Genomic DNA, 23,750 nt, shown 5'->3' on the forward strand with positions numbered 1-23,750 from the left:
ATAGAGATATATTAAAACACTTGATTTATCTCCCACAATTTTAAAGAGATTTAGCCTCACTTCATCTGAGAATGATAAGAAAGAAAGCCTTTCTGTGTGAGTCAATTCCTTCGTTTTGTTGCTCTTTTATTCTTAAAGAAAATGTAAATAAATGCTATGGTAGCAATATCTCATGAATCATGAAACAAGATGATGAACCAAAGAATAGACTCCACAAAAGATCCTCTCTCTCTTAGAGAAAAACCTAAAGAACAAGCAGATAATAAAAGCCGAATTATTTTTCTCTTTAGTTTCTACCAACTTCTGTTTGAGGCAGTGAGGTTATAAATCATGATTAGCTGGATTTGTAGGGTCCATGCAAGTACAAGTGGTTGGACAAGATGAAGGATGTTACTTCATGGAGGTAGTAAAGTAGGGATACTTCTCAGTACTTAATTAGAAGGTGGCATATACAGTAGCTACAGATAGAAGAGTATAGATCTGGGTGAGATGGCAACGCAGGAGGCTGCACATATGTGAGCAGCACATAATTTTCTGATAATTTTAAATTTTATACCATAAACATTGGGTAGGAGTTTTTTTTTTTTAACGGAAGCATACAGCACGAGTATCAGCTGTGGTTTGACTGTGACAAACTAAGTTATTGCAGAAGTGTGTTATGCCAATAACAAAGAGTGTAAACTAAAGTAGAACTCCAAGCATCTTATCTCACAAAAACTATTTTACCTCTCCCAGCTATAATACAGGCAGCCAGTTTGATTGAGAACATAATGATAAGGAGAGCTTTTATTATTATAGACATACAGAGCCAGTTTCTAGGATGAATTTATGTCAAAAAGCAGCAGCAAATAAATGAAATGCTGCAACCCAAAATTTACAAACAATGAAAATTCTGAGTTTTAGTACGAAAGATCAAGAAGGTGGTGATCTAATCTAACTGGCAGCAGCTCTCCAAGCCCTATGGCAATGCTGTTATTGTTTTTAATTTGCTCTGAGGGTTAAACTAGTTGTTCTGTAATTGCACAAAATATATGCCAGCAGCTTTGCAACTGCAGAAAGTTGTAGTCTTAATGAAAATCACCACTGCCCAAGGCTTATATTTTCTCAGATGCAAAGGCTTTATTGTTGTTGTTTATCTTCTAACCTATTGCATTTCATTCACATTGTTGATGCCATATACAGTTTGGCCCTGAAACCTTTCAACTGGAAAAATCATAAATCTATGATTTGTCCATGCAAGCATGTGCTGTATCATTAATAGTCACAGACTCACTTCCATTTGTTCTTCAGGAGTTGTAGAGTAACCTGTATGGTGTCTTTCAGAGGTGTTGGGCAAAGTTCCCAGAATCCCCAAGCAGCTGTATGAACGTGATAGTAGTTATACAGTATTTTAAGGCACATGGTAGTGAATGGCTGACTTAAAGATCTGAGATCTCATCCTCTCTGATTCTCATACCATTCCCTTTGAAGTTTAAGAAATTACAATATGTGAGGTTGGAGGAAAGTTGATACAAAGATGCGTGTTTCTGTTGCTGCAGTGGTATATTAATGGCCTAAATGGGAACTTACAGCTGCATCTGACATACCTCTTTTTTCAAAATGTGCAGTATGTGATTGCAATTTGGCATTGTACAAAGACCATAATTCAATCAAATATCCTTTCTTTGGGCACATTGCAATGCCCAGAATGCTATTAAAATTCACTGATTGCAGTACAATATGTGGTCTCTGTTGCTTTGACTGTATCCCAAGTCAATCTAGCATATTAATGTCAAGGAAAGCCCAATGTACACACTGGTAATCAGAATTAAACATATTATGCTCCATTGACAGTAAGGTGATTATCCTTAGCCCAGTTAAGCTAAATTGTTGAAATTTAGAGAGATTTAGTCCTGCAGAATCAATTTAGACTAAATCAGTTTATATCAAAATGTATCAGCTTAACCAAACTGTGAATCCACAAATCAGATTAAATTCAAGCCATCTGCTTTAACAAATCAGTGTACTAAAATCAATGCTTTTGGTGTAGATAAAATATATTTATATCAACAATCCTCCCTTATTCAAATAGGTATGAATTTCTCTGATATCTTTACTGAACATCTTAGACAAGGGGAAGTAGGATAATTAGTTCACTAACAGTTCTTTCAACCATAATCCCATTCTATGTACATTATTTTATCCATAAAAATACAAAATATATGGTTTCATTATATATATATATATATATATATATATATATATATATATATATATTATGTTAAATAATTTCATGAGTAAAAACGTTAGTACGATATACTTGAAATAGTAATCCCTGTTTAAATCAACACTGAGTGTGTGATAGTGCATGTCATACTAAGATTTCCCTAACAAGAAATTATTTAATCAAATAATAAAATTATTCTTTTCTTTAAAAAATATTTCTAAAAAATTTACAATAATTATAAACAGTGGAATAAAATTCAACATATTCATATAAAGTTTAAAAAAGTAGACAAGAAAAACAATTCATAAAATCACACATTAATAATTCCTCAATATTCCTCCCACACATTAATATATTCATCTGGCATAAAACAATTATGGTTCCCTTGATTAGCATAAGATATACAATCCGACCATATATTTTAGAAGGCTTTAACTTTAACTTGACCAGAACACAGATTAAGAGTGTTGGTCAATTTCTTAGCTGTGGCAATATGCCAAACATTTTGGTACCAGAGCTCCAACATCATAATTTTTATCTTTCCAGTGTTTAGCTATGGAGATTCTAGTGGCAATTTCTTTAAAAAAATGCCACTAATCTGTTAAATGTTTGCAGTAGACCCTAAACATTTATTCAGCAAAGCAAGATGTGGACGCAGATTAACTCTTTGATTTTTAACTTTGCCAATCTCCAAAAACACCTAAGACCAGAAGGAAAAGAAATGGGGACGCTACAACCACAAGTGGAAATAAGTTCCCTTTTCTCACAACCATCCCAGCAAAAAGAGGAGCTGTTTTTGTTCAGGCATGCTAGTTTGTATTGAGTCGTATATCATCCATGCAATAGTTTAAGAATTTTTTCTTTAATTTGGGCTGAGCATGGTGACACTGGTTTCTATTTCCATCTCTAATTCCACTCTTGATTCTTAATTTCTTGTTGAAAATCTTTTTCCCAAGCCATTTTTGGATCAATGAGAGCCTGGTATGTTTGTTCTGTGATATTATATAGAGACAAGGCCTTTAGATGAATGTGAAAGATTCAATACTGCTGCTATTGAAAGATGCACTACTACTACTTCAAAACTTGTCAAGGGTCTGTTTGCTTGAGCTTTTCTTTCTAAATTAAGAAGAAATTATCTAAACTGTAACTGAAATAGGCAAGCACATTTTGAAGAAGTGAACTCCTTAATTATCAATTTGTGTAAGGGTTGAGTCTGTTGAGTCTGAATCAGACTTGGAAAACAAAACCTATGCTGAATCAGGAAGGGAAAACAAAACTTATTGGGGTTTTGGGGAAACAGAAAGCAGGAGTAACTCAGCAGAGTGGGAAGATTTGGAGATGTTGATTGGGCAGAGTCCAGTGGAAGGTTTGAATCTTCCAATCAGTGCTCGATAGAGGAGAGCAGAGAAGTGTGCTAGGCAGAAGGTAGCCCACTTGGCTACAGAGGAGAAACAACGTAAAAAGGATGAGATAAAAAGGCACCAGAGCAAAGAGCAAGTTGCCGGAGATCAGGCCCGCAACTAGGGTCTGTGTCACCCAGGACAAACATGGATTCCATGCCCGTTTTGGTGCCCCCCCAGTGCTCATTTTGGTGCCCCCCCCAGCACGGCACCCGGGGCACATGCCCTCCTTGCCCTCCCCTAGTTGTGGCCCTGCCAGAGACAACCAATCCTTTGAGCTGCCAGTGTTCACGGAAGAGTCCTTGCCAGGAAACGGAGGCTCGCCTGTAGCCGATATGGAATCAGTGCCACCTTCTCCTGCCTCTGAGGATCCTCCTTCCTCACACCCTGATTCAACTGAGTTGTGCCTTGCTCCCAGCTCCAAGACTCATCTTGCCACTTTAGCCAGATCCAGCCCTGCTTCCAGATTTCTGCTGTGTCTTACCGCCCCAGCCAAGTCCCGTCCTGTTTCCAGCCCCAAGTCTTTACCTGTCATTCCAGCCAGATCCAGCCCTGCCTCCAGATCCCAGCTGTGTCTTGTCGCTCCATCCAAGCCCAGTCTTGTTCCCAGCTCCAAGCATCTTCTTGCTGTTCCTGCTGTGCCTAGTTGTGCCTCCAGTTTCGAGCCAAGTCCTGCTGCTCCAGCTGCACCTAGTCTTGCCTCCAGTTCCAAGCCACGTCCTGCTGTTCCAGTCGTGCTGAGTCTTGCCTCCAGATCTGAGCCTTGTCTTGTCATTCCAGCTGCGCCTTGTCTCGCTTCCAGTCCTGAGTCTTGTCTTGTTGCTCCAGCCACACCTAGTCTTGTCTCCAGTTCCGAGCCTTGTCTTGTCACTCCAACCATGCCTAGTCTTGCCTCCAGCTCTGAGTGTCTTTTCGCTTCAGCTGTGCCAAGCCTTGCCGCTTCTGCCAAACTTACTCTTGCCTCCAGTCCAGAGCCTCGTCCTGCAGTATAGCCAAGAACTGGTTCTGCCTTACCTTGTTGCCTTTCACTGCCTAGGTGGACTTGATTATTTAACTTACTAAGGACTTTCTTCCAATGTGAATAGTTGTTGAAAATAAAGAATTATTTTGTAATTCTGTCTGGCCGCCTCTCAGTCTGAACAGGACAATTCTAAATTAAGAGGATTGCCAGGATGATAAAAATCCTTCAGTCTATATAATTTCTGATTGATATTTGGTTTATAAAATGTGGTAATGGGTATAGGGAATTTAGTATGGCTAAAAATAGAAATAAGAGGAGAACAAGGGCAGCTAAAGAATTTAGCAATTTGGCCGAGATTTTAAAACTAACACTCGAAAAACAATTGTCATCAGCTTTAAACCTTTTAACAGTATCGGTAGGAAGAAGAAGTTTTTCATATGCCAGCAGCATTCTTCTGGGGCTTCCATTTTAACCCAGATCTGTTTCCACCTCTGCCAATAACCATACAATATTTCATAAATGGAAAACCTCATAATAAAACACTTTTTGCTATTGTCTAAGAGTTAATGAAGATAAATGAATTGGTCAAAGTTGAAATAAAAATAACAACTCAGGGAGTAAAACCATCTTAGTGGCTGCAATTCTAAGCTATGATAATTTTGTATTTTCCCATTTCCTGCTTTTCATTTTAATTGAGTTCATCATTCTTTTTAACAAACTTTAGGTATCTGTTGTGTACCATCTTTCCTGCATAATTATATAGGAACTTAGAATTATCTCCTAGAATTATCTCACAGCTTAATGCTGTGCTCTAAAAACAGTCTGAGATTATACTGAAGGATAGGATTGTTTCAGTGACATAAGGTACTTGTTATCATTATGTGATATTATTTAATTTAAAAAATACTGTACAAGTGCATACACTTTAACAAATAAAAAGTCCTCAAATAATTAAAATAAACATTGATAAGAGCAAATGCAAAAGAAAATATTTCTTAATGCAGCTTATAAAACAACTACTATCATAAGTGATAGCCCCAGTAAACATGACCTGGGTAAAAATGAAATAAGGATGCATCTCAAGCAACTGTTTTTGGTATAAGAGAAAAAGAGAAGCAACATTTGAACAAAGTGTTGTTCAGCTTGGACTCTTTTAACACTTCTTCTATGTGTTAATTTTTCAGACACTGCCAAAGATTAAATCCTTGCAAATCAGTTTTGGATTGAATATCCAAAAGGGCTTTCCAGTTAATGTTTCCTCCATTCTAGCTACTCTGAAGAAGAATAAGAGACGTATCTCGTACAGCAATTGTTCTTTATCCTTCTTCATATATTGAAAGGAGGATGAACTTCAGACCAATTGCTATGACCTGACGGATAATGCTGAAATAATGCCCTAAACCTGATTCCAAAATATAGCAACTGGTTCTGCTGGCTCCATTACATCACCATGGCAGGCTGCTAGCCACCAAACAGGTGATCAGCACACTAGCTGTTGCTGCTCTGCTCTGCTCTGCTCTCAACAGGCTTGTAAAATTCCATAAAATACAACAATCAGTTCTTGTGAGTTGGTACAAGCTGGCTCCAGCGCACCACTGCCCTCAAATGATATAAAAGCAACATCTGAAAGTACCTTTAATAAGAACACGTTGCTTATTTAGTTATGGCCTACGAAACTTAAAAAAATAGTTATTCCAGTCAGAGCTAAAGAAATCCATTTGATGATCCTATTTCAAAATCAGGTCTGTTGTTCTTATAAGAGAACATTGAATCAGCTAGTATTCAATAGAGATCTAAATTACTTAATTTTTTAAATTAATAATTTGTAGGCAGACTGTGGGTGTCTCTAAAATGTTGTAAGTCTACAAAGTGTTAAGCAAGAGGCAGACAATGTGTGGGTAGATAAAATTTCCTTAACTTGTGTGCTTCTTTGTTATTGTTGACAGGAGCAGAAGATGAAAACTCTGATTCAGAATTTGTCATATTCCATTTGTTCCTGGGACTTTTACAGATGAAAGAGTAAAAACAAAACACAGAGCCAGAAACTGTATTATTAACAGTAAAGAATCACAGCATAATAACATTTAGAGTTAAAAGAAACCTTGACAGTAACCTACTACTGTTCTCTGCTTGGTGTGGGAATCTTACTATTGGAGGTAAAACACTGTCTATGTGCATATACTGTAAGTGTTCCTGACAGCAGAAATCTGACTTTAAAAATTATTAGTGAACCACGTTTTATAATATGAAAGGAGATTTCTTTACAAGAAATACCTTGTAGGGATAAAGCCTAGCACCCAGTTAACTATATTCTACTATCTATTCTACTATATAGTTAACTATATTCTACTAGGTAGGCAGTCCAAAAGCATGTGCTCTGTGTGTGGGTGTCTGGCAAGAAGGCAGAAAAAAGTGATCCACATCCCTTAGGCAGAACAGTGGGCATCCCTAGACAAAGAGGGGACCCGGAGCAAATCCTTAACTATCGATCTACCTTTTACTGCTCCCTAGCGGTTATAGGTCATGAAGTGCTGAAGAGTCAGGGCCATTGGATTTGGACCTCCAAAACTTAAAACCACTGCATTCTTGACAGATGACTACCTAAATAGATACGTTCAGTAAACAGATATCCCTGTGGGAGAGCAGGCTGCCTGAAAAATCACAGGCACCTGTGCTGCCTCCCTCCCTCCTATTTCAAATCTCCTCCAGTGGCAGAGAGGGAAGAGCGGCTGATAAAAAGCCTCAGCTTTGTAACCACTGGGGGAGGAGGCGAGAGGAAATAGAGGAGATTGTGGAGACGGCCTCTTCGGAGGTCTTGCAGCAGCCAGAAAGAAAGAAAGCGACCAGAGGAACGGAAAAGTCTTTGTTTTCCCCACAGAGACTTGGGAGGTCCTGAGGAAACAACACGATGAAGCAAAGGCCTGCTTCAAACCAGTGAGAAGGGACAAGTGTGTGCAAACTGCCCAATAACAGAAGCTCTCTATACTAGCTATAGTAGCAGTAGGCAAGTAGTAACAGTAGCAAAATAAGTACAGTTAGATTATATGTGTATTAGTACAGAACAGAAGTAGTTGTACAGAACATAGTAAGTTAAGGATAGAAGAACGTTGTACAGTTTAAGTCCATCAGCAATATAGGTTAATTAGTAATAAGCTAGAATTGTTAGATATCAGCTAGTCATATAGTCATACAGTACACACCTTTATACTGTAAATAGTTTGTTTATAATAAAAAAACCTCTCCAACCTATAAGGGGAGATATAAAAACTCTTAAGTGTTGTAGAGTGCGGTGCTTTTGGGGAGATCATTTTGAGCCTGAAACAATCAAACCCTGGGTATGAAGAAGAACCCGTGACCATCCCCATGCTGAGAAATACCTACTTCTCAGTTGTCCAGTTCTTCTCATTATAATGTCACTCTTAACCTTCAGCAGAAATCTACTTCCTTGCATTTTCGACCATTCCTTTCCTGCTCCGGCCCTAGAGTTACAAACCTTCATCTTGTGTGTGACACCCATTCAGTATTTGAAGATACTGTAGCTATCATGTCTTCTCAGAATGACCATCTTGAGGAGACTGCTATTGATCCCCACCGACCAGAGTTTTGGAATGGGTGGTGAAATCATGGAAACAGGACTTCTCATACATGGGCTGTGCAATGCAGGGGGTTTATGGAGAGATCTGTCCCCAACAGAAGCAAGATTAAAATACAGTTTTGATAAATTACATGCTATGTTAATATTAATAAAAAGTTGCAAAAACAAATAACATAGTGGTTCCATATTAGTCTAGGTGGATTTAGGTATTTATGAGCAATTATTACAAAAGAGTACCACAATTAAATAACCTTAACTGTGACTCCCTTCTGTAAAAGATTAAAACAGAATCTAACTAATGGAACATTTTGCTTTGCAATTACTCGAAGAATAGTTACAGTATAATTAGTAGGATTGGTTTTTCCTTAAAATCCTGATCCTGTTTCAAATACTTCCAATCCCCTTCTTTATTACATAGTTTTATATATGCAAATAAATGTTTCTTCATCATTAATCTATAATAATAAAAAAGGCCATGAACCTCATATATTATTAGGAAAATACAATGTAGCCTTAGATAAATCTGAAAAAATATTTTGAACGTTTTCAATTAAAACAATGGCTAAGAACACATACTGTATATGATTTGAACAAACTGAGTTAGCATAGTACATTCAGTCAGTTTGGGCTTTACCATTTGACTCCCATTTTAAGAAATGAATATCTACCATCAAAATCCATGTTTTAAATTTTTTTTTAGAGTTTTGGAAACAATATCTATTCCAGACAAAACTTGGAGAATACAATGGAAACATTGACTGTATGCATTCACAGCAGAAGCCTAACCAAATTCAAGCCAGAATGGTTCCAATATATGCAACATATTACACAGCAAGGCAAGCTCAGTCACTAAGAATATGGTGTTTTTTAAGAAAAAGAGAAACTGTTGAAAGAATAATTAAAACAATCTAAGCAGAAATTCGCAGTTACAGATGTCTAAAGCATAGTATAAAAATATTTAAGTAGTAATTAGTAGTTGGAGAAAAAAGGAGAAGAAAAAGAGGGAAGGCTACAAATATAATAATTTGTTTTGAGAGAAGGATAGATAGATACAGTTTTGTCTTTTTAATTGTTTTTGTAATCATATTTTCACTTCAACCTTCACTCTAGTGCAAAGTCTACTAGTTGTATGTAAATATATTCCTTTCCCTTTCTTTGTTTTTGCCTTTTGTTGTTGTTGTTTGTTTTGCCTAATTAATTAAAATAAAACCAGGAAAAAAGAAGAAACAATTTGTTTGCTGGTCCTTCCGTTGTCCGATTCTTCAATCACACAATTTCTAAAGACATTGATGAAAACATTCATTTTGAGGGATGGAAAGCCAGATGACTTTATGGCAACGGTTCTCAGACTCATTGTTGTCCTAAAATAATAAATTTTATGGCCCCAATCAATAAAGATACTGATAGCAATGATAACATGAATTATTTCCAGTTGTACACTTCCTTTTGCCTGGTATTTGAGAAGGTCTAGATGCCAACTCCCATCAGATACCCTTTCCTTTATGTGTGGAAGTTTTTCCCCCAATTGGGAGAAAAGCTTCTGGCTAAGTGTCACTCTTAGGCAGGCCAACCCACCTCTGATAACACAGACTGGTCCGTAGAAGCACCAGACTTTGCCTTCCCATCTCTCATTGAGGGACGAGTGGCTGGGATTTTGTCTTTCTGGGTGCAGTTCTCTCCTGCCAAGTTCCTGGTCAACACCTCTTGGCTCCTCATAACAAGGGCCTTTGAGTGGGGGAGTGGGGAAGGCAGGGGAGAGGAAAAGAGGAAAGTAAAAAGGAAGCGAAAGAAGCTGAAAGATGAAGGGGGAAGTGGTTCAAAGGAATGAAACAGCTCTGAAATCCAAGAGCTTGCCAATAGCTTTTTTCCAGGGCATTCTGGATTCCCTGGTCAGTCCTTCTTATGCATTCAAGCCATGGTACCTCAGTGTTTGTGGCAACCAAAGAGAGCCAGTTTGGTCTAGTGGTTAAGGCAACGGGCTAGAAACCAGGAGACTGAGAGTTCCAGTCCTGCCTTAGGCACAAAAGCTGGCTGGGTGATCTTGGGCCAGTCCTTCCTTCTCAGCCCAACTCACCTCACAGGGTTGTTGTTGTGGGGAAAATAGGAGGTGGGAGGAGTATTAGGTATTTTCGCCGCCTTGAATTATTTGTAAAAATAATAAAGGTGGGATAAAAATTAAACAAACCCTTCTAGGAGGAAATGGATCATAGGAGAGCCCTTCTACTCTCTGGGGGGACATCTGAGAGACTCCCTTGGGGAAAAGTAAAATACTTCCTGAAGCAGGGAAGGGATGCCCTTTGCCAAGGAAGATAGTGTGACACCATTTTTAACACCAGCTACCCAAGACTTGCTGTACTCTGTCCCTAGCTCTCGAAGGGTGTCTGTGTCCAGCCTGAATCTTCTTTCCCATTAACTATGCATCATGAGCAATACCAGGTAATCCCAGCCTTCCTTGGCAGCCAGAGCTGGCAGATGCTGCACTCCCTGCCACCTGCCTTTTCTCCCTTCTGGCTGCCCAGAAATTTCCTGATTACACTCACTCCCCCACAGGGTTATGAGTCGCTGTTTTATAAGCTTAAAGACTTGATTATTGATAGGAAATCTGTCTCTGATGAATATATCTTGCCAAAGAAATGGTCACAAGTTACAATCTGCTTTATGCCGAGACATATGCAATCAGATCTTCAACAATATTTGAAGCCTGGAGTAAAACCAAAGGAACCTTTTAATATGCAAGACCCATATATCAAACACGATAGGCTCTTCTGGAAGTCTTTATACAACTTGGGAAGAGGATTTGGCAATTGATTTATATGAATTGTCTAGAAATTCTTTATGGTACAAAATATCCTTCAAATCTATGTATGTCATCAAGAATTGACATTAAAAATGATTCATAGATGCATTACACTTTTTTAAATGCGCATTATGTTTAACGGAAGTCTTTCTAGATTCTCTTAGAGGGTTTTATTCAAACTGGTATCTACTGTCATCTCTGTGGCAGTGTTCATGTAGTTACTCATTTTTCTGAAAGTTTTGAGGAAACAGGAAACATTATCAACCTTTGGTACTTAGTTCTACCAAAGGTTAGAACTAAGTACCAAATAGTCTGGCTTTACTGTCTATTTTTCCAAATATGCTTGTAGTTATTTATGTACATGCATAGATAATAGAGGCAGAATTAAGCATGTGGAAACCCTATTGATTTGCAATAGAAGCAAGCATATGGATAAGCAACTTCCATTAAATTAATAAAAACTCATAAATGTAATCAATTCTAGTTGCATTTATTCATGTCTCTTTATATTAAATAAAGTATCCCAGTTTGACGGGATCTAGCCTTCTGATATTTTGTACTCTCTCAGTAATTAAGAAAAATGTATCAAATTTCTCATCCATTAATATTTGGGTAGCATTAATGAGGGGCACCTTATCCATAACCTTTTCTGAGCTTTCCTCGTAACGGCAGAGAGGAGAAAGACGTCCCCCTCTCACTTTTCACAGTCTTGAAGAAAAACAGATGTCTCCTTCAGCTGATGACTTTTTCCCTTGATATATCTGTGAAATACCTTCTATTATACATCTGTAGTCCATGAAACTGCAGTATGGCAATGTTAACTGATGTACAGATAATTTACTCACTCCTTTTCAATGTGTACAATTTTCTTAGAAAATAATTCAGCTGAAGTCTTGTTGAGTTACAGCACTTCCAGTTCTTCATTTCAAGTGTAAGAACAGCCCATTGTTAATAAAGAAACGATTTTAAGTGAATTGGATTAAAAAGCCTTAAATTACCTTTAATGTCTCTTAAACGTAAATGCACAGGAGAGATTTAGACCTTAAGCTTTTGCTTTGCTCTAGATATATTTCTTCCTAGCTGGTTGCTGAGCAGCCAAATACAGCTGAATGACAATGAATCACAATTGTGAAGGATCCTTTTTAGCAAGTTTGCGCAAGTTCTTGTAGCTTTTAAAAATCTTTTGCTAGGAATGCTATAGAAATATGCTTCTGATAAAGCACTTTTCATTTGTAACCTTCAGTGATTATCCTTTTATAAATCAACTGCATGGCACCTGTTTTCTCTTAGAATGAAAAATGGACAGAAAGTTTTAAAAAATGGACACCTTTGCTGTCATAATGCTTTTAATTGATACATTTCAAATGTTTGTTGATTCCCCCAGTGCAGAATCCTGTAAAAGCAGGGTTGTGGCTGGAGCCAAAATTCAGCACTCCCTCCCTGTTGCTGGGAGGCGTGAGCTTTCTGTCTGGATAAAAAAAAAAAATTCAAATGTTTCTTGGTCATAGGGCAGCTATTTGTTCTGCATATGGTCAGAGGTGCTGATTTCATTTTTACTTTAAATGCATGTTATAATGTTCTGCAACAAAATGTGCTTATTTATTAGCATCCAGGCAGCAAAGCAAACATCATTTCATTCTGGCTCCTGGTTTTTTCTTTATGAATCTAACACTTCAGAAACATGGGCACAGTGTTCAAAGACGGAATGGGACTAAACAGGAGAAGGGAAATATAAACACTATGCTTCACAGGTGGAATAATATGCACAGCTACTTGGTGGATGAATACGGTTTGAGATCCTTAAATCCAGAGTCTACAATTACCTAGTTGCACCACTATATAGTTATTCATTGTTTCACTCTAAAACTGATCTTCATTTCATTTAATGGATGTGCCCAATAAGTAAAAAAAAAATACATGGATTTAATTGCAAAGGTAGGCCCAGTATTGTGGCACTTGGCAAATACCACATGGATTAAACTGCACGAACAGCATACTAGCCAACCACAACCACAGCTACTTGCTGGGATTTTCCTCTAACCTCTTTTTTTTCCTCTCACAGGAACTTTTTACACCCGAATGTAAGTTTAAGGAGTCTGTTTTTGAAAATTATTATGTAATCTACTCGTCGATGCTCTACAGACAGCAAGAGTCGGGTAGGGCCTGGTTCTTGGGGCTCAACAAGGAAGGGCAAGTCATGAAAGGCAATAGAGTGAAGAAAACTAAACCAGCAGCTCATTTTCTACCGAAGCCATTGGAAGGTAAGCATTGCTTTGACCCAGCTTCATGTATCGAAACATTGCAAAGAACTTTTCACCCTTCAAGTTGACTTTCAAGCAATAATCACATTGACATACTTGCATGTATTTCCTAACAGTCCTTCATGATACCTCCCTACTTCATATTTTGTGTCTACATATCTGAAAAGGATATGTACGAAAAGCACTTTTATCTATTTATTTATTCATTCATTCATTCATTCATTCATTCATTCACATTTCTGTCACCGCCCATCTCCCCCTAAAAAGGGGACTCTGGGCGGTTTACAGTAAAATTGGTGGCAATGTTTGAACTGGGCACGGATATGAGAAGCTTTTCTGAAAGCTAATCCCAGCATCTCCAAAACAGAGTCTGAACATGAAAAGGAGGCCCCCAGATGAAATGCCATTCTTGTTAGCAACCCCAACAAGTAACAATAGATAAACCAGCCTCTTTTTAGCCTCAGTCCTTTTGAGCACCACAGGGAGAGAAGAGTATTAACTTCTCTTATAGAGCTGTTGTAAGGGTTTCTGAGATAATGTATATGAAGCACTTTGCTTGAAAGTCCAACATAAAATACTGTTATTCCAAAGGAAAAGTCAGAGTTCATGATGAAGTGAAAAAATATTATCACTTGGGAAATTTGGTTTACAATATGCTCTTCTTTGTTGTTTCTTCTTCTTCTTCTTCTTCTCCATCATCATCATCATCATCATCACCAGTCAATTGCAAAAGGCAGCTTTACTTGGAACAGCTTACATCCTGTAACAATACCTTTAACACCATCAAACAACAACATCTGCCTATCCCAGGTCCTTAGGAAGGACTCGGTAGATGGATAAAAATGCCAAATCCAGTCTAAATATCTGGCTGACTGTGTGACCAATAAATATGTCTGTGACAATTAGCACTTCACAGTAAACCATAATTTAGTTTGTTTGACATAGTATAAGCCCATTTCATTTGGAAAATTGCCTTTTTTGTCAATTAACCACAAGTTGAAGCATTGATTTACTACTGGTTTACCAGTCCTGGCTTATTCCTGGTTTGTTTTTGTATTTTGCCCACTTTTCCTAGCAGTAATAATTGAGAAGGAATTGGTTAAACAAACTTTGTTTTTTGTGTATCTGTTTTAACACCATGATAGCAGCTCAGAGTCACAGTTATGAGTTTGGTGACCATATAAATCAATCAAATAAATAAACAAATATGTGTTCATTCCAACAAATCAAATTAAATCAAGTTTATTACAGCTCTAAGGCCAGATACTATCAAAATATCTAGTAATAACAGTATTACATTTATATCAGAATAAACAATAAGTATAAGATCTAAAAATAATTAAGAATAAAAATGCTAAAATAAATCAAAATAAAATACTATTTTAACAAATTCTAAACCTAAGTAATGGTGTGGCATATTGTGCAGATGGTAGCCCAAAACTGGGCAACCTGGGAGGTTTTTTGAGTCCTTGTCTGAAAGAAGCAGCATTAAATAGAAATCACACTGCCTACCTGGAAATTTCTTCAAAATTGGATATATAAGGGTCTGGTTAGAGTCATTATATAGGGGACAGTATAATAACATATGGCTTAGAGTTTCTACTGAGCCATCACCACATAGAGATAACCGAAGGTGCATAGGAGTACACTTACAACGTCCAATAAGGACTGCTGAGGGCAGAGCGTCCAGCCTGGCTAAAGTGAAAGCCTTATGAAATTTCAAAATTTTAATGGATAATAAATAGGAGGCTGAAACAAACCCTTTTGGAAGAAAATGACAAATATTGGGCTGTAGCACCTTAAATTTGTTTGGAGATTTATATCCTAGATTCATTGTTTAAGGGAGGTCCTAGCATTATCAAAACCTAATGAGCACATACTTTCCATTGAGAAGCCCAGCAATTGAATTTTATCTAAGGCTTTTTTAAGCCACAATAATTTAAAATGGTCTCTAAATACTAATGGGGCTAAACCTATGGGAAGTAGAATTAACTTTAGCCAGAAGGTAAGAAGAAATGATGCTCTGGCATCCAGTGACACTATACCTGTTCCTACCCTTAATATGGCAATTTTCATACTGTTTAGTACCATCAATATATAATAATGGAGAGGACCATAAAAGCTCTTTAACTGTTTGCATATAATTATTCAATTTTCTGGTCCTCAGGATCCTAGGAAATGCTAAAAGGTGCCTTCCTGTCAAGTTGATGAAATTAAACAAATTGATGCATATTTTAAAGTTAGAGCTTTGCCATGGAGATAAAAGATTTGGTAATAGCCACAGCATAGGCTGACTTCAGCTCATTATTTATAATTAACCCTTGATATCACATAATAAATAAAACTGAAACGAAGAAAATCAAGAAAAATTAAAGTAATCAAAAATAGTGACAATTTATCCCAATCCCATTCATTGCTATTTCAAGGTAAATCCTACTGAGTTCAGTACTGCTTAATCTGGATAAGTGAGGATCAGACTGTGGTCTGATCATCCTGAATAGATGATTAGGAGAGACACCAAGGGGCCTGGTCTATACTAGGCAGCTACATTATACACTAAGTAAGAGTGACTAATGCTTTAAATGGTGCTCTCTTCCCCTACTTGACAGACATTGTGCTATGCACAGAAATGGCATAGACCTTCTGCTCTCCTTTGCACATTAAGGCCCCTCAATCTTCCCCCTCTTTACAGCTCATATTTTCTCTAACAAAAATACAGCCTTGTGCCACAATACATGTTAGTCACAAAGTTGTTTTTGCTGCAGCCGAATGGTACAGCTGCCTTTCTAGACTTCTCCACAAACAGCAACACAGATTTGGAAAGTGTGCAGGCACAAGCTCTAATTTAAACATGGCATTAATTTTAATCAGATGTACTTCCAAACCAGTTTGTTTTAGACTGCACATATTTACACTTTGCTTTTTACACTATATACATCTGATGGGAGTCAATATGCGGCTAAAATATGAATACATATGCGTTGTTTTAAACTGCGTTATTTAAAAGAAACAGCTCTGCATCTGGTCTTAGTTAAATGCCCTGGAGGAAGGGGACTCTGATATTTCACACGGAAAGATGTGCAGAAACCAACTTTGCTGGCATGTTTAACTTACACAGGCTTCTCTCTTCTCCCCTTTCCTCTAACAATATAGTTGCCATGTACCGAGAACCCTCTCTGCATGATGTTGGAGAAACAGTGCCAAAAGCCGGGGTGACGCCAAGCAAAAGCACAAGTGCATCGGCAATAATGAATGGAGGCAAACCAGTTAACAAGAGTAAGACCACATAGCCAGAGCCTTGTGGATGTTGTGACTTACTGACTCTCTGTGTACAGCTGAGCACTTTATCCTTGCAAGACTATCCCACTCTGGTGTCTGTGGATTAGCTGGAAGCAAGCAACGGCTTGCTCTGTGCTCGTTCCAAATCTGTAACTCCTCCCACAGCAAAGACATTTGGATGGCCAGCTGAACTCCAACCATAGAATGCCCTGCCAGATATGGAATGCCTTTTAATCTCTTTTCTGTGACTGTGACACCTCATGTGAATGGCATACTTCACAAGTACACTTGATATCTTGCCTGCTGACAGTTACCCATAACTCCCCCTTTGGAGCCCAGGAAATCCCCATGTTTTAAGTTCAATTTTGTAGCCCAACAGAATAACAACAAGTAATTTCTAGATAGATGCTGTAAAACCTGTGCTATTATGGATTTTCTCTTCCTCCCCTTTTTTACGAGGCTGCTTGCTCTGCTGTCTGTGTGACTCCTTTGCAGGGATTATGTTTCTCTCAGATTTATAAGTGTTGCTGGTGGCTTAGTTCTGGAAAGCCATCAGGGAATTAGAGGAGCCTTCAAAACCCCATTAGGGATCATACCTGTAAAAGATAGGATCATTGCAAATAAGGATTCAGCCTGAATACACTCCAGTATGTTCCTGAGGAGGGAAAAGCATCACGCGTGGCTAGTCAACAACCTTTCAAGGCCAATGTTTGATACCCCCTGTGTGTGTGTGTGTGTTTTATACATATCACAGACTTACTGGTAATGGTAACATTTGCCTTGCCCAGCGAGCAAGACCCACATATTTTTAAGGAAGTGGGTCCAAAGAACTCTGTAGGCCTTGTAGGCCTGAATTAAGGCTCATTTTTCATCTACTACTACTCATTATCTGAAATTTTAAAAAAAATAGAATGAACAGGAATTCTGCTACCTAAATCTCTTTCAAAATAATAGATTCCTTCTCCTGTTTTTAAAGAATGGAACATAATCCCATCTTTATTTATGGCTGTAGTTCACTCTTTTACTCAGCAAAGCATGGGCAAGGAAGTTGTGTTTTTCTCTGCAGCACCAATGCAAAAGGTAGTTACAGAATATACTTTAATATTTTCAGTGTTAAAAGGAGAGGGAAGATTTCAAACATATTTGAAGGGTTCTTTTGTGTTTCTCTGACAGCTTAGCGTGCAAAGTCCAGGCAATGTATTATTTTATCTGTACCACAGTGCTGTGTCCAGTACAGCTCCTTAGGATATTACGGCCACCAAATTGCTAGGTTTTCAGTGCCTTGCGTTTATCTAACTATTTTGGTTTTCGCTGTATTCCATGAACCTAAGAAAATTCCAACAAAATAACAAGGTCAAGGACTTTTCTGCTTTGATTACTAAACGAAATAAATACCACTAATATTTCTTGGATAAAGAGAATTGAGGCCAAAATGAAAGAATAGTAACAGGGAAGAAAAGGCGATTAAACAAATGGATATTTTTTTTTAGAGTACAAGAAAACTAGATTAAAAACAAAAAGCATGATACAGTCCAAAATGTGTCTCAGTTCTGGAAAATCATGTATGAGACTGCTAAGCATTCACACTTGTGTTTATTTTCCATTTCATTTTTGAGACTTTTTTTTTTCAAAGTGGCTTTAAATATTGGTTTACTTTAATATTTATTATGGAATTTTCAGATTTCTTATTTAGTTTGGTGGTAATAGATTAAACTTTGAATTAACTCTGAATCTCGATTCAAACACCTTCTATTTGAATTAGTAAGCCCTTAAATTATGTGTAAGTAGCTTACAAATTGCTACTAGGTGATAAATATACAAAGTGAGTATTTGATCATTCAGTTTCTGGGTTTCTCCACACATGGTAAGAGGCTGTTTTAAGTCGGTTTCTTTCAGCCACATGAGGGAAGCACATTAAACATTATTCAGTTTCCAGAATTTAGTAACATTTTTAAAAACAACAACAAAAAAGATTTATTGAGGTATTTTAAAACAATGGAAAGAATCAGTGCACAAAATGAACAGTAAACATCCTTTTGCTCCTTAGCTTCTAGAGAAGGAATACCTTAGAGGTTCTTCTTGGGAAGAAGGCTGTTTTGATTTTGTCACCACACAGGGGAGAAAGGAGTAATGTTGGTTCCCCACAAGTGGATCAGAAGGTGGCCTGAGTGACTCATGGAGGCACTTCCATTTGCAGATGCTCTGCACAGTAGACACACGATCAGTGTCTGCCCAGGTCTGCCACCCACCATGTTTTATTTTGAATTGTGAAATGTTTTGTGGGTTGTTTTTTTTCTAGAGCCCCAGCTATTAGAGACTGCTTACTTTGATTTTCAGTATACTTTCTGTACTGTGCAACTGAAAGCGCTGAAACAAGAATGCAAAATAAAAGATGTTAAGTGTATTCTTTTCCCTTCATTTTAATGTTGTATGAAGCTGGGGGGGGGGGGCAGGCTGGGGCTTGTGGATGACCTCAGGACTTGGAACCAAGCCTAAGGCACCAAGCGTTAAGGTGAGGTAACACATTATCAGTTTTTCAACTCATTTTATAATGCCAGCAAGAATTTTTTTTATATATACTTGCTGTATGTTGCTCCAGACTTGTATTCATTGCAGCATAACTCTTCGGGGGCATTCTGCTGGGGTAATTCTTTCTCTTTCCATGTACAAAGAAGCTTTGGGACCACATCAAGGTTGCCTAAATGGGACTATTCTCTTTTGCTAGTTGCAATACATTCACTCAATTTTTACATTCATGACCATACTGCCATGCCAACCAGCCATGTGGTTAATAATAAGACCGATTTCATGTTTGTAAATGATTGACACTGTACTCTAAGTAGAACACACGTATTCCCCTCTTTGTTGTTGTAATGGATGTAGGTTGCCTTCATACCTTCCATGACTGGGAGGATCTTAAATAAGCTTATTTGAGAATCTAAATCTATTTCAGCACAGAGGAGAGAATGTGTGGTTCCTTGTGCTCTGGTTACTCTTTTAAGTTTGTCTTTTGTCTCATCTGTTTGCATGGGAAAGGGATGGTAATAATGAATTGCATGTAGTAGGCTCTATGTATCAGACCCGTTGGTATGTACTGCAAAACTGACATACATATAAGCAATGAGTTTGTCTGCATTGTACAGTTTGTGTTTATTACCATTTTGTTGTATACACAGATACAGCATATTGAATAAAATATTTATATGAAACACATATTAAAAAATACCCTTTATATATTTTTTAAAAATGTGCAAAGTAGCACTGCATTGGTTGCAGCATAATGAGGCGTGTAAATTGTTTGGCAAAACTCAATTCTCTTTCCCCAGACTATGCCAAAGAAAATTTGAGCTCCTTGGTATATTACCTCTCTTGCTGTTTCCCAGGACAAGATGTCACATTTGGTTCCCTTTCAAATTGATTCTGCTGTCAAGTGAAACTTTTTTTTCAACTGCCTGTTACTTCCTAAAGAACTGTACAGTAAATCTGATGGAATCAATTTGTATTTACAGATTGTATGTGTTATACTTCCATGTACACTATATCTTTTTGACTGAACTTTCTCACTATATCTCTTTGACTGAAACATTAAGTTTCCCCATTTGGGGTCTTAATCCACAAGAGAGTTGCAGAATTCCTGAAATAGAGGCAATATTATCAATAAAGATGGTGACAACAGACCAGTCAAGTCATGCAGTTCTAACCTAAGTGGGGAAGTAAACACCCCATCTAGGTTGGCTTTTTTGTTTGTATCGACAGAGAGAACACTTTCTACTGGTGCATATGAGAAGGCATTCTCAACTAAAGGGCAAGGCGCAGGGGCCAGAATCCCTGTGGTGGTTCCAGAATCCACCCACCCACCCATAATGAGTGGGGTCAAAAAGTTAGAGCCTCTTTGTATGTGGGGAGGTTTCTGAGTGCCAAAATTGGTGCCTTAGGCCTTGAGAGGCCCCATTTTGCTCCCCCAGACTTCTGAAATTCTCTCCCAAGACAGGCTTTAGCCTCTGTTTACTGCTGGCCTTTAATATGAGCAAAATTAGGTTTGTTCACTGGTATCTGTGCTTACAGTTCAGTCTTCCTCATTTAGTGGGCAAAATGAAAAAAAACCCTCATTTTGGATAAAATATTATTAAAATGTGAACTAACTGAATTAAAAAAAAAACTTCTGTTCTTTCTAAAATATTGGATAAGTAGATCTTTCCTATTTTGGGTGTACAGATTTCCCAGGTGGTCCAGCAACATTCATAAACTCCATACCAAAGTATGGAACTTGTGCCTAGATGTTTATGAAATCTGATCCACTTGAATTAAGTCCATATAGTAAAATAACCAAGCATAAAAATGGAACTGGAACTTTACACATACCAGGCAACGCCTACACAATGATTGTGCCACAACAGTACAACAAAAGCTGATTTGGCTTATATATTGTCTAATTTACTGCCAAGAAATCTGGAAGTAGGTCAAGACAATACAGCCCTAGGCCACAAATACCCAAACATTAATATTTGTTTAACACAACATTTGCAATATTCACAAAAAGCATGAAGGCGACTGCTCAAAGGGTGGATACAGTACCTTCTTCTGACATCTCTTTAGTTCCGAGCTGCTTCTGCTGGGGCACATAATGCTACTTTGATCAGCGTGCGGGAGTAGATGTGCAGTAACTCTTTTTCACTGGATCTGAATTGATCTGAAGAAATTTTCAGAATTCTAGAATGTGAAAAGCTGGTATGTCTATGTTCTGAATCAGCTAGCATCCTGATGTGGTAGCTTCCTGATGTGTGGCAAGGGATTAATTAAGAAGAAATATTCAAACTTACAGGGTTTCGTCTGCACTTTTAAATAAGAATGCATCTTCTTCTGTTTGCTGTTCCTGAATATTTTAATTGGCTTAAAGATCCTTATTTTGAAATTGTTAATGTGGATCCCTGTAGAAGTAAATATAGACCCTTAGATGTCAGGAGACACATCATTAACAAAATAGGACAGCATCAAAGCACGAAGCCACACTAAAGGGTTTTTGTTTGTTTGTTCATTTTGTTTTGTGTGTATGGTATTGAAATATTTATTTGAGACAATACATTGTCCTTTTAGTTGAGTTTAGAAGTATTTATTTGAGACAATACATTGTCCTTTTAGTTGAGTTTAGAAGTATTTAGTTGAGACAATACAATACTTTTTAGGGGGAGATGGGCAGTGATATAAATTGGAATAATAAATAAATAAATAAAAACATACTGCTTGTTTACAAGGTTAAGTAAATGACACTGAAGCTGAAGTCTTACAAAAATGAAGTGATTGCTTCTCAAAAATATGATTAACAATAATTGTGTATTGGAGTTCTGCTTCATAGCAAATTCCACTATCTGCTCCCCAAAATCTACAGATAAATGAGTTTAGGATGGTGTACAAGTGATGCAATGCTTCTTACTCTCTTATCCTTTCCCAGTCTTCCCTAGGGATCAAAAGAGTCATTTATTCAGCGTGTAGCATGCTGTTTATTCCATTTCCCTAAAGTAATTATAGGCAAGGAAAGGTATCTAATCTTACTTCAGATGCACTATGGAGTGGGAGGTTTATACATTCCCAACCACCTCCAATAAATCTAGAATTCTTAGGTGAAATGGCCAGTGTTTATGTAATTAGAAGCATAAACAGACAGCACTTGAACAAGCAACCAGCCACAAAAGTGCCAGATTTTTAATGTATTATACAGTAGCTGGCTTTGTCTATCATATTTCTAGTGAAAAAATGGGGGGGGGGGGTGCCAGGTTGATAATTTTATGTTCTTTTTACAGTGTGTCCCAAATGGAACCACTTGTTGATACTTAGAATGTTACTTTAAAAATTTACCATGGGAAGCCCTTTTTTTTGGCCACTTGCAAGTGTTTGTTCCTGAATAGTTAAAAACAACAACCACAACATGTTCCTGTTTTAATACACCATATTGCACAGCTGCAACCCATTTTACTTTGCAATCTGAATAATTTATTCCAGACTGATATTTGGAGGTTGTGGAATTAGACAATGGCATAAATAGGACAGAATAATAATCTATGCTGTGCTGAAAAACTGGCTCTTTTATACCCATGCTGGAAAAATGAATGAATGCATGCATGCATGCATGCATGCATGCTTCATTATGGCTAGTGAGCAGAAACTTCAAGTAAAGCTGGCAATAAAACAGTAAATAAAAGAGTTAAAGATAACAGTAAGATAACTCATAGCAGTAAGAAAACTCGCATCACATGTTCCATTCTATACTCACTAAAATAACACTTTCTGACAGTTCAAGAAATTAAGTCATTCTGGTCTGATCTGACCGTAACGAAGTGTTGAAAGAGTGGTGGGGTTTTCACCACATGTCCCTACAAAGAACATAAAGATTCACTTCATTCTATAAAGATGCTGACAATATGGTGTTAGTTGTTATTATATACTATCATCAGTTTAATTCTATAGCGAGGAAGCCCAATGTCACTGAAACCAATGAAATTAGAGGATTGGGCAATCTGTGGCTTGCAACCAACTATGCAACTTGGTACTTTGATGGCATAGTTGGCACAAATTGATAACACTGCTTTCCATCATGGAAACTGAATAGTGAAACTGTAAAATAGAGCTAATATTTTTTCAAACCCCAAAAAACTTCCCATCCACCCCCAAACTGAGAAAAGGTAATTCATGACTGTGTCCACATGTGACATAGCTCTACCTTCTATTGCCTTCTCCACCCACCCAAAAAATTAAGTGTATCCCCACCACTATTTAAAAATTTACCAACCCTGATTTTACAAATCAGTCTAAATGGCTAAACTTAATGGCTGAAGACTGTCTTGAATGAGTTATCAGCTACTTCCCAAACAGTAACATATGACCAAGGCAACGCATGGATGGTTAATTCTTGGCAGATGACATCATCTTGCTGCATTGTCTGGCTTAGGTGCTATGCAGCGTCAGGACTGGTTAATATTTGGATGGGAGACTACCAGAAAATTCCAGGGGGGTAGGCTAGATGGGGATGTTGGCAAACATCTCAGAACAATGCAATGGCAAACTCCTTCAGAACTGTTGCCAAGGTAAGGGTGTGAGCACGTACATAAAGGGATTAGGAATTGAACTCTGAAGACTATAAAAAAGAAAAATTAAACCTGAGTCCAAAGAATATAGTGCTTTAAGAATTGGATTGTTTTTGCAAGTATCAAAACAAAAAAATGCCTGTATTGCAGAAGGTGATGAGGCTGTGACTGT

At 37.6% G+C, this 23,750-nt stretch overlaps 1 protein-coding gene across 1 annotated transcript in view; it reads left to right on the top strand.

Annotated features, from left to right (window-relative positions):
• The window catches only part of FGF14 (fibroblast growth factor 14), a 116,331-nt gene extending 98,373 nt beyond the window's left edge, over window positions 1-17,958 (top strand). Inside the window, exons 4-5 of the mRNA XM_063304319.1 lie at window positions 13,022-13,220; window positions 16,374-17,958. Of these exons, the coding sequence (XP_063160389.1) occupies window positions 13,022-13,220; window positions 16,374-16,510 (336 nt within the window). The 3' untranslated portion in view covers window positions 16,511-17,958. The remainder of the gene's footprint in view (window positions 1-13,021; window positions 13,221-16,373) is intronic.
• The last annotated feature ends 5,792 nt before the right edge of the window (window positions 17,959-23,750 follow it).

This window comes from Candoia aspera, chromosome 5, assembly GCF_035149785.1.
Source record: "Candoia aspera isolate rCanAsp1 chromosome 5, rCanAsp1.hap2, whole genome shotgun sequence".
NCBI classification, from domain to species: Eukaryota; Metazoa; Chordata; class Lepidosauria; order Squamata; family Boidae; genus Candoia; species Candoia aspera.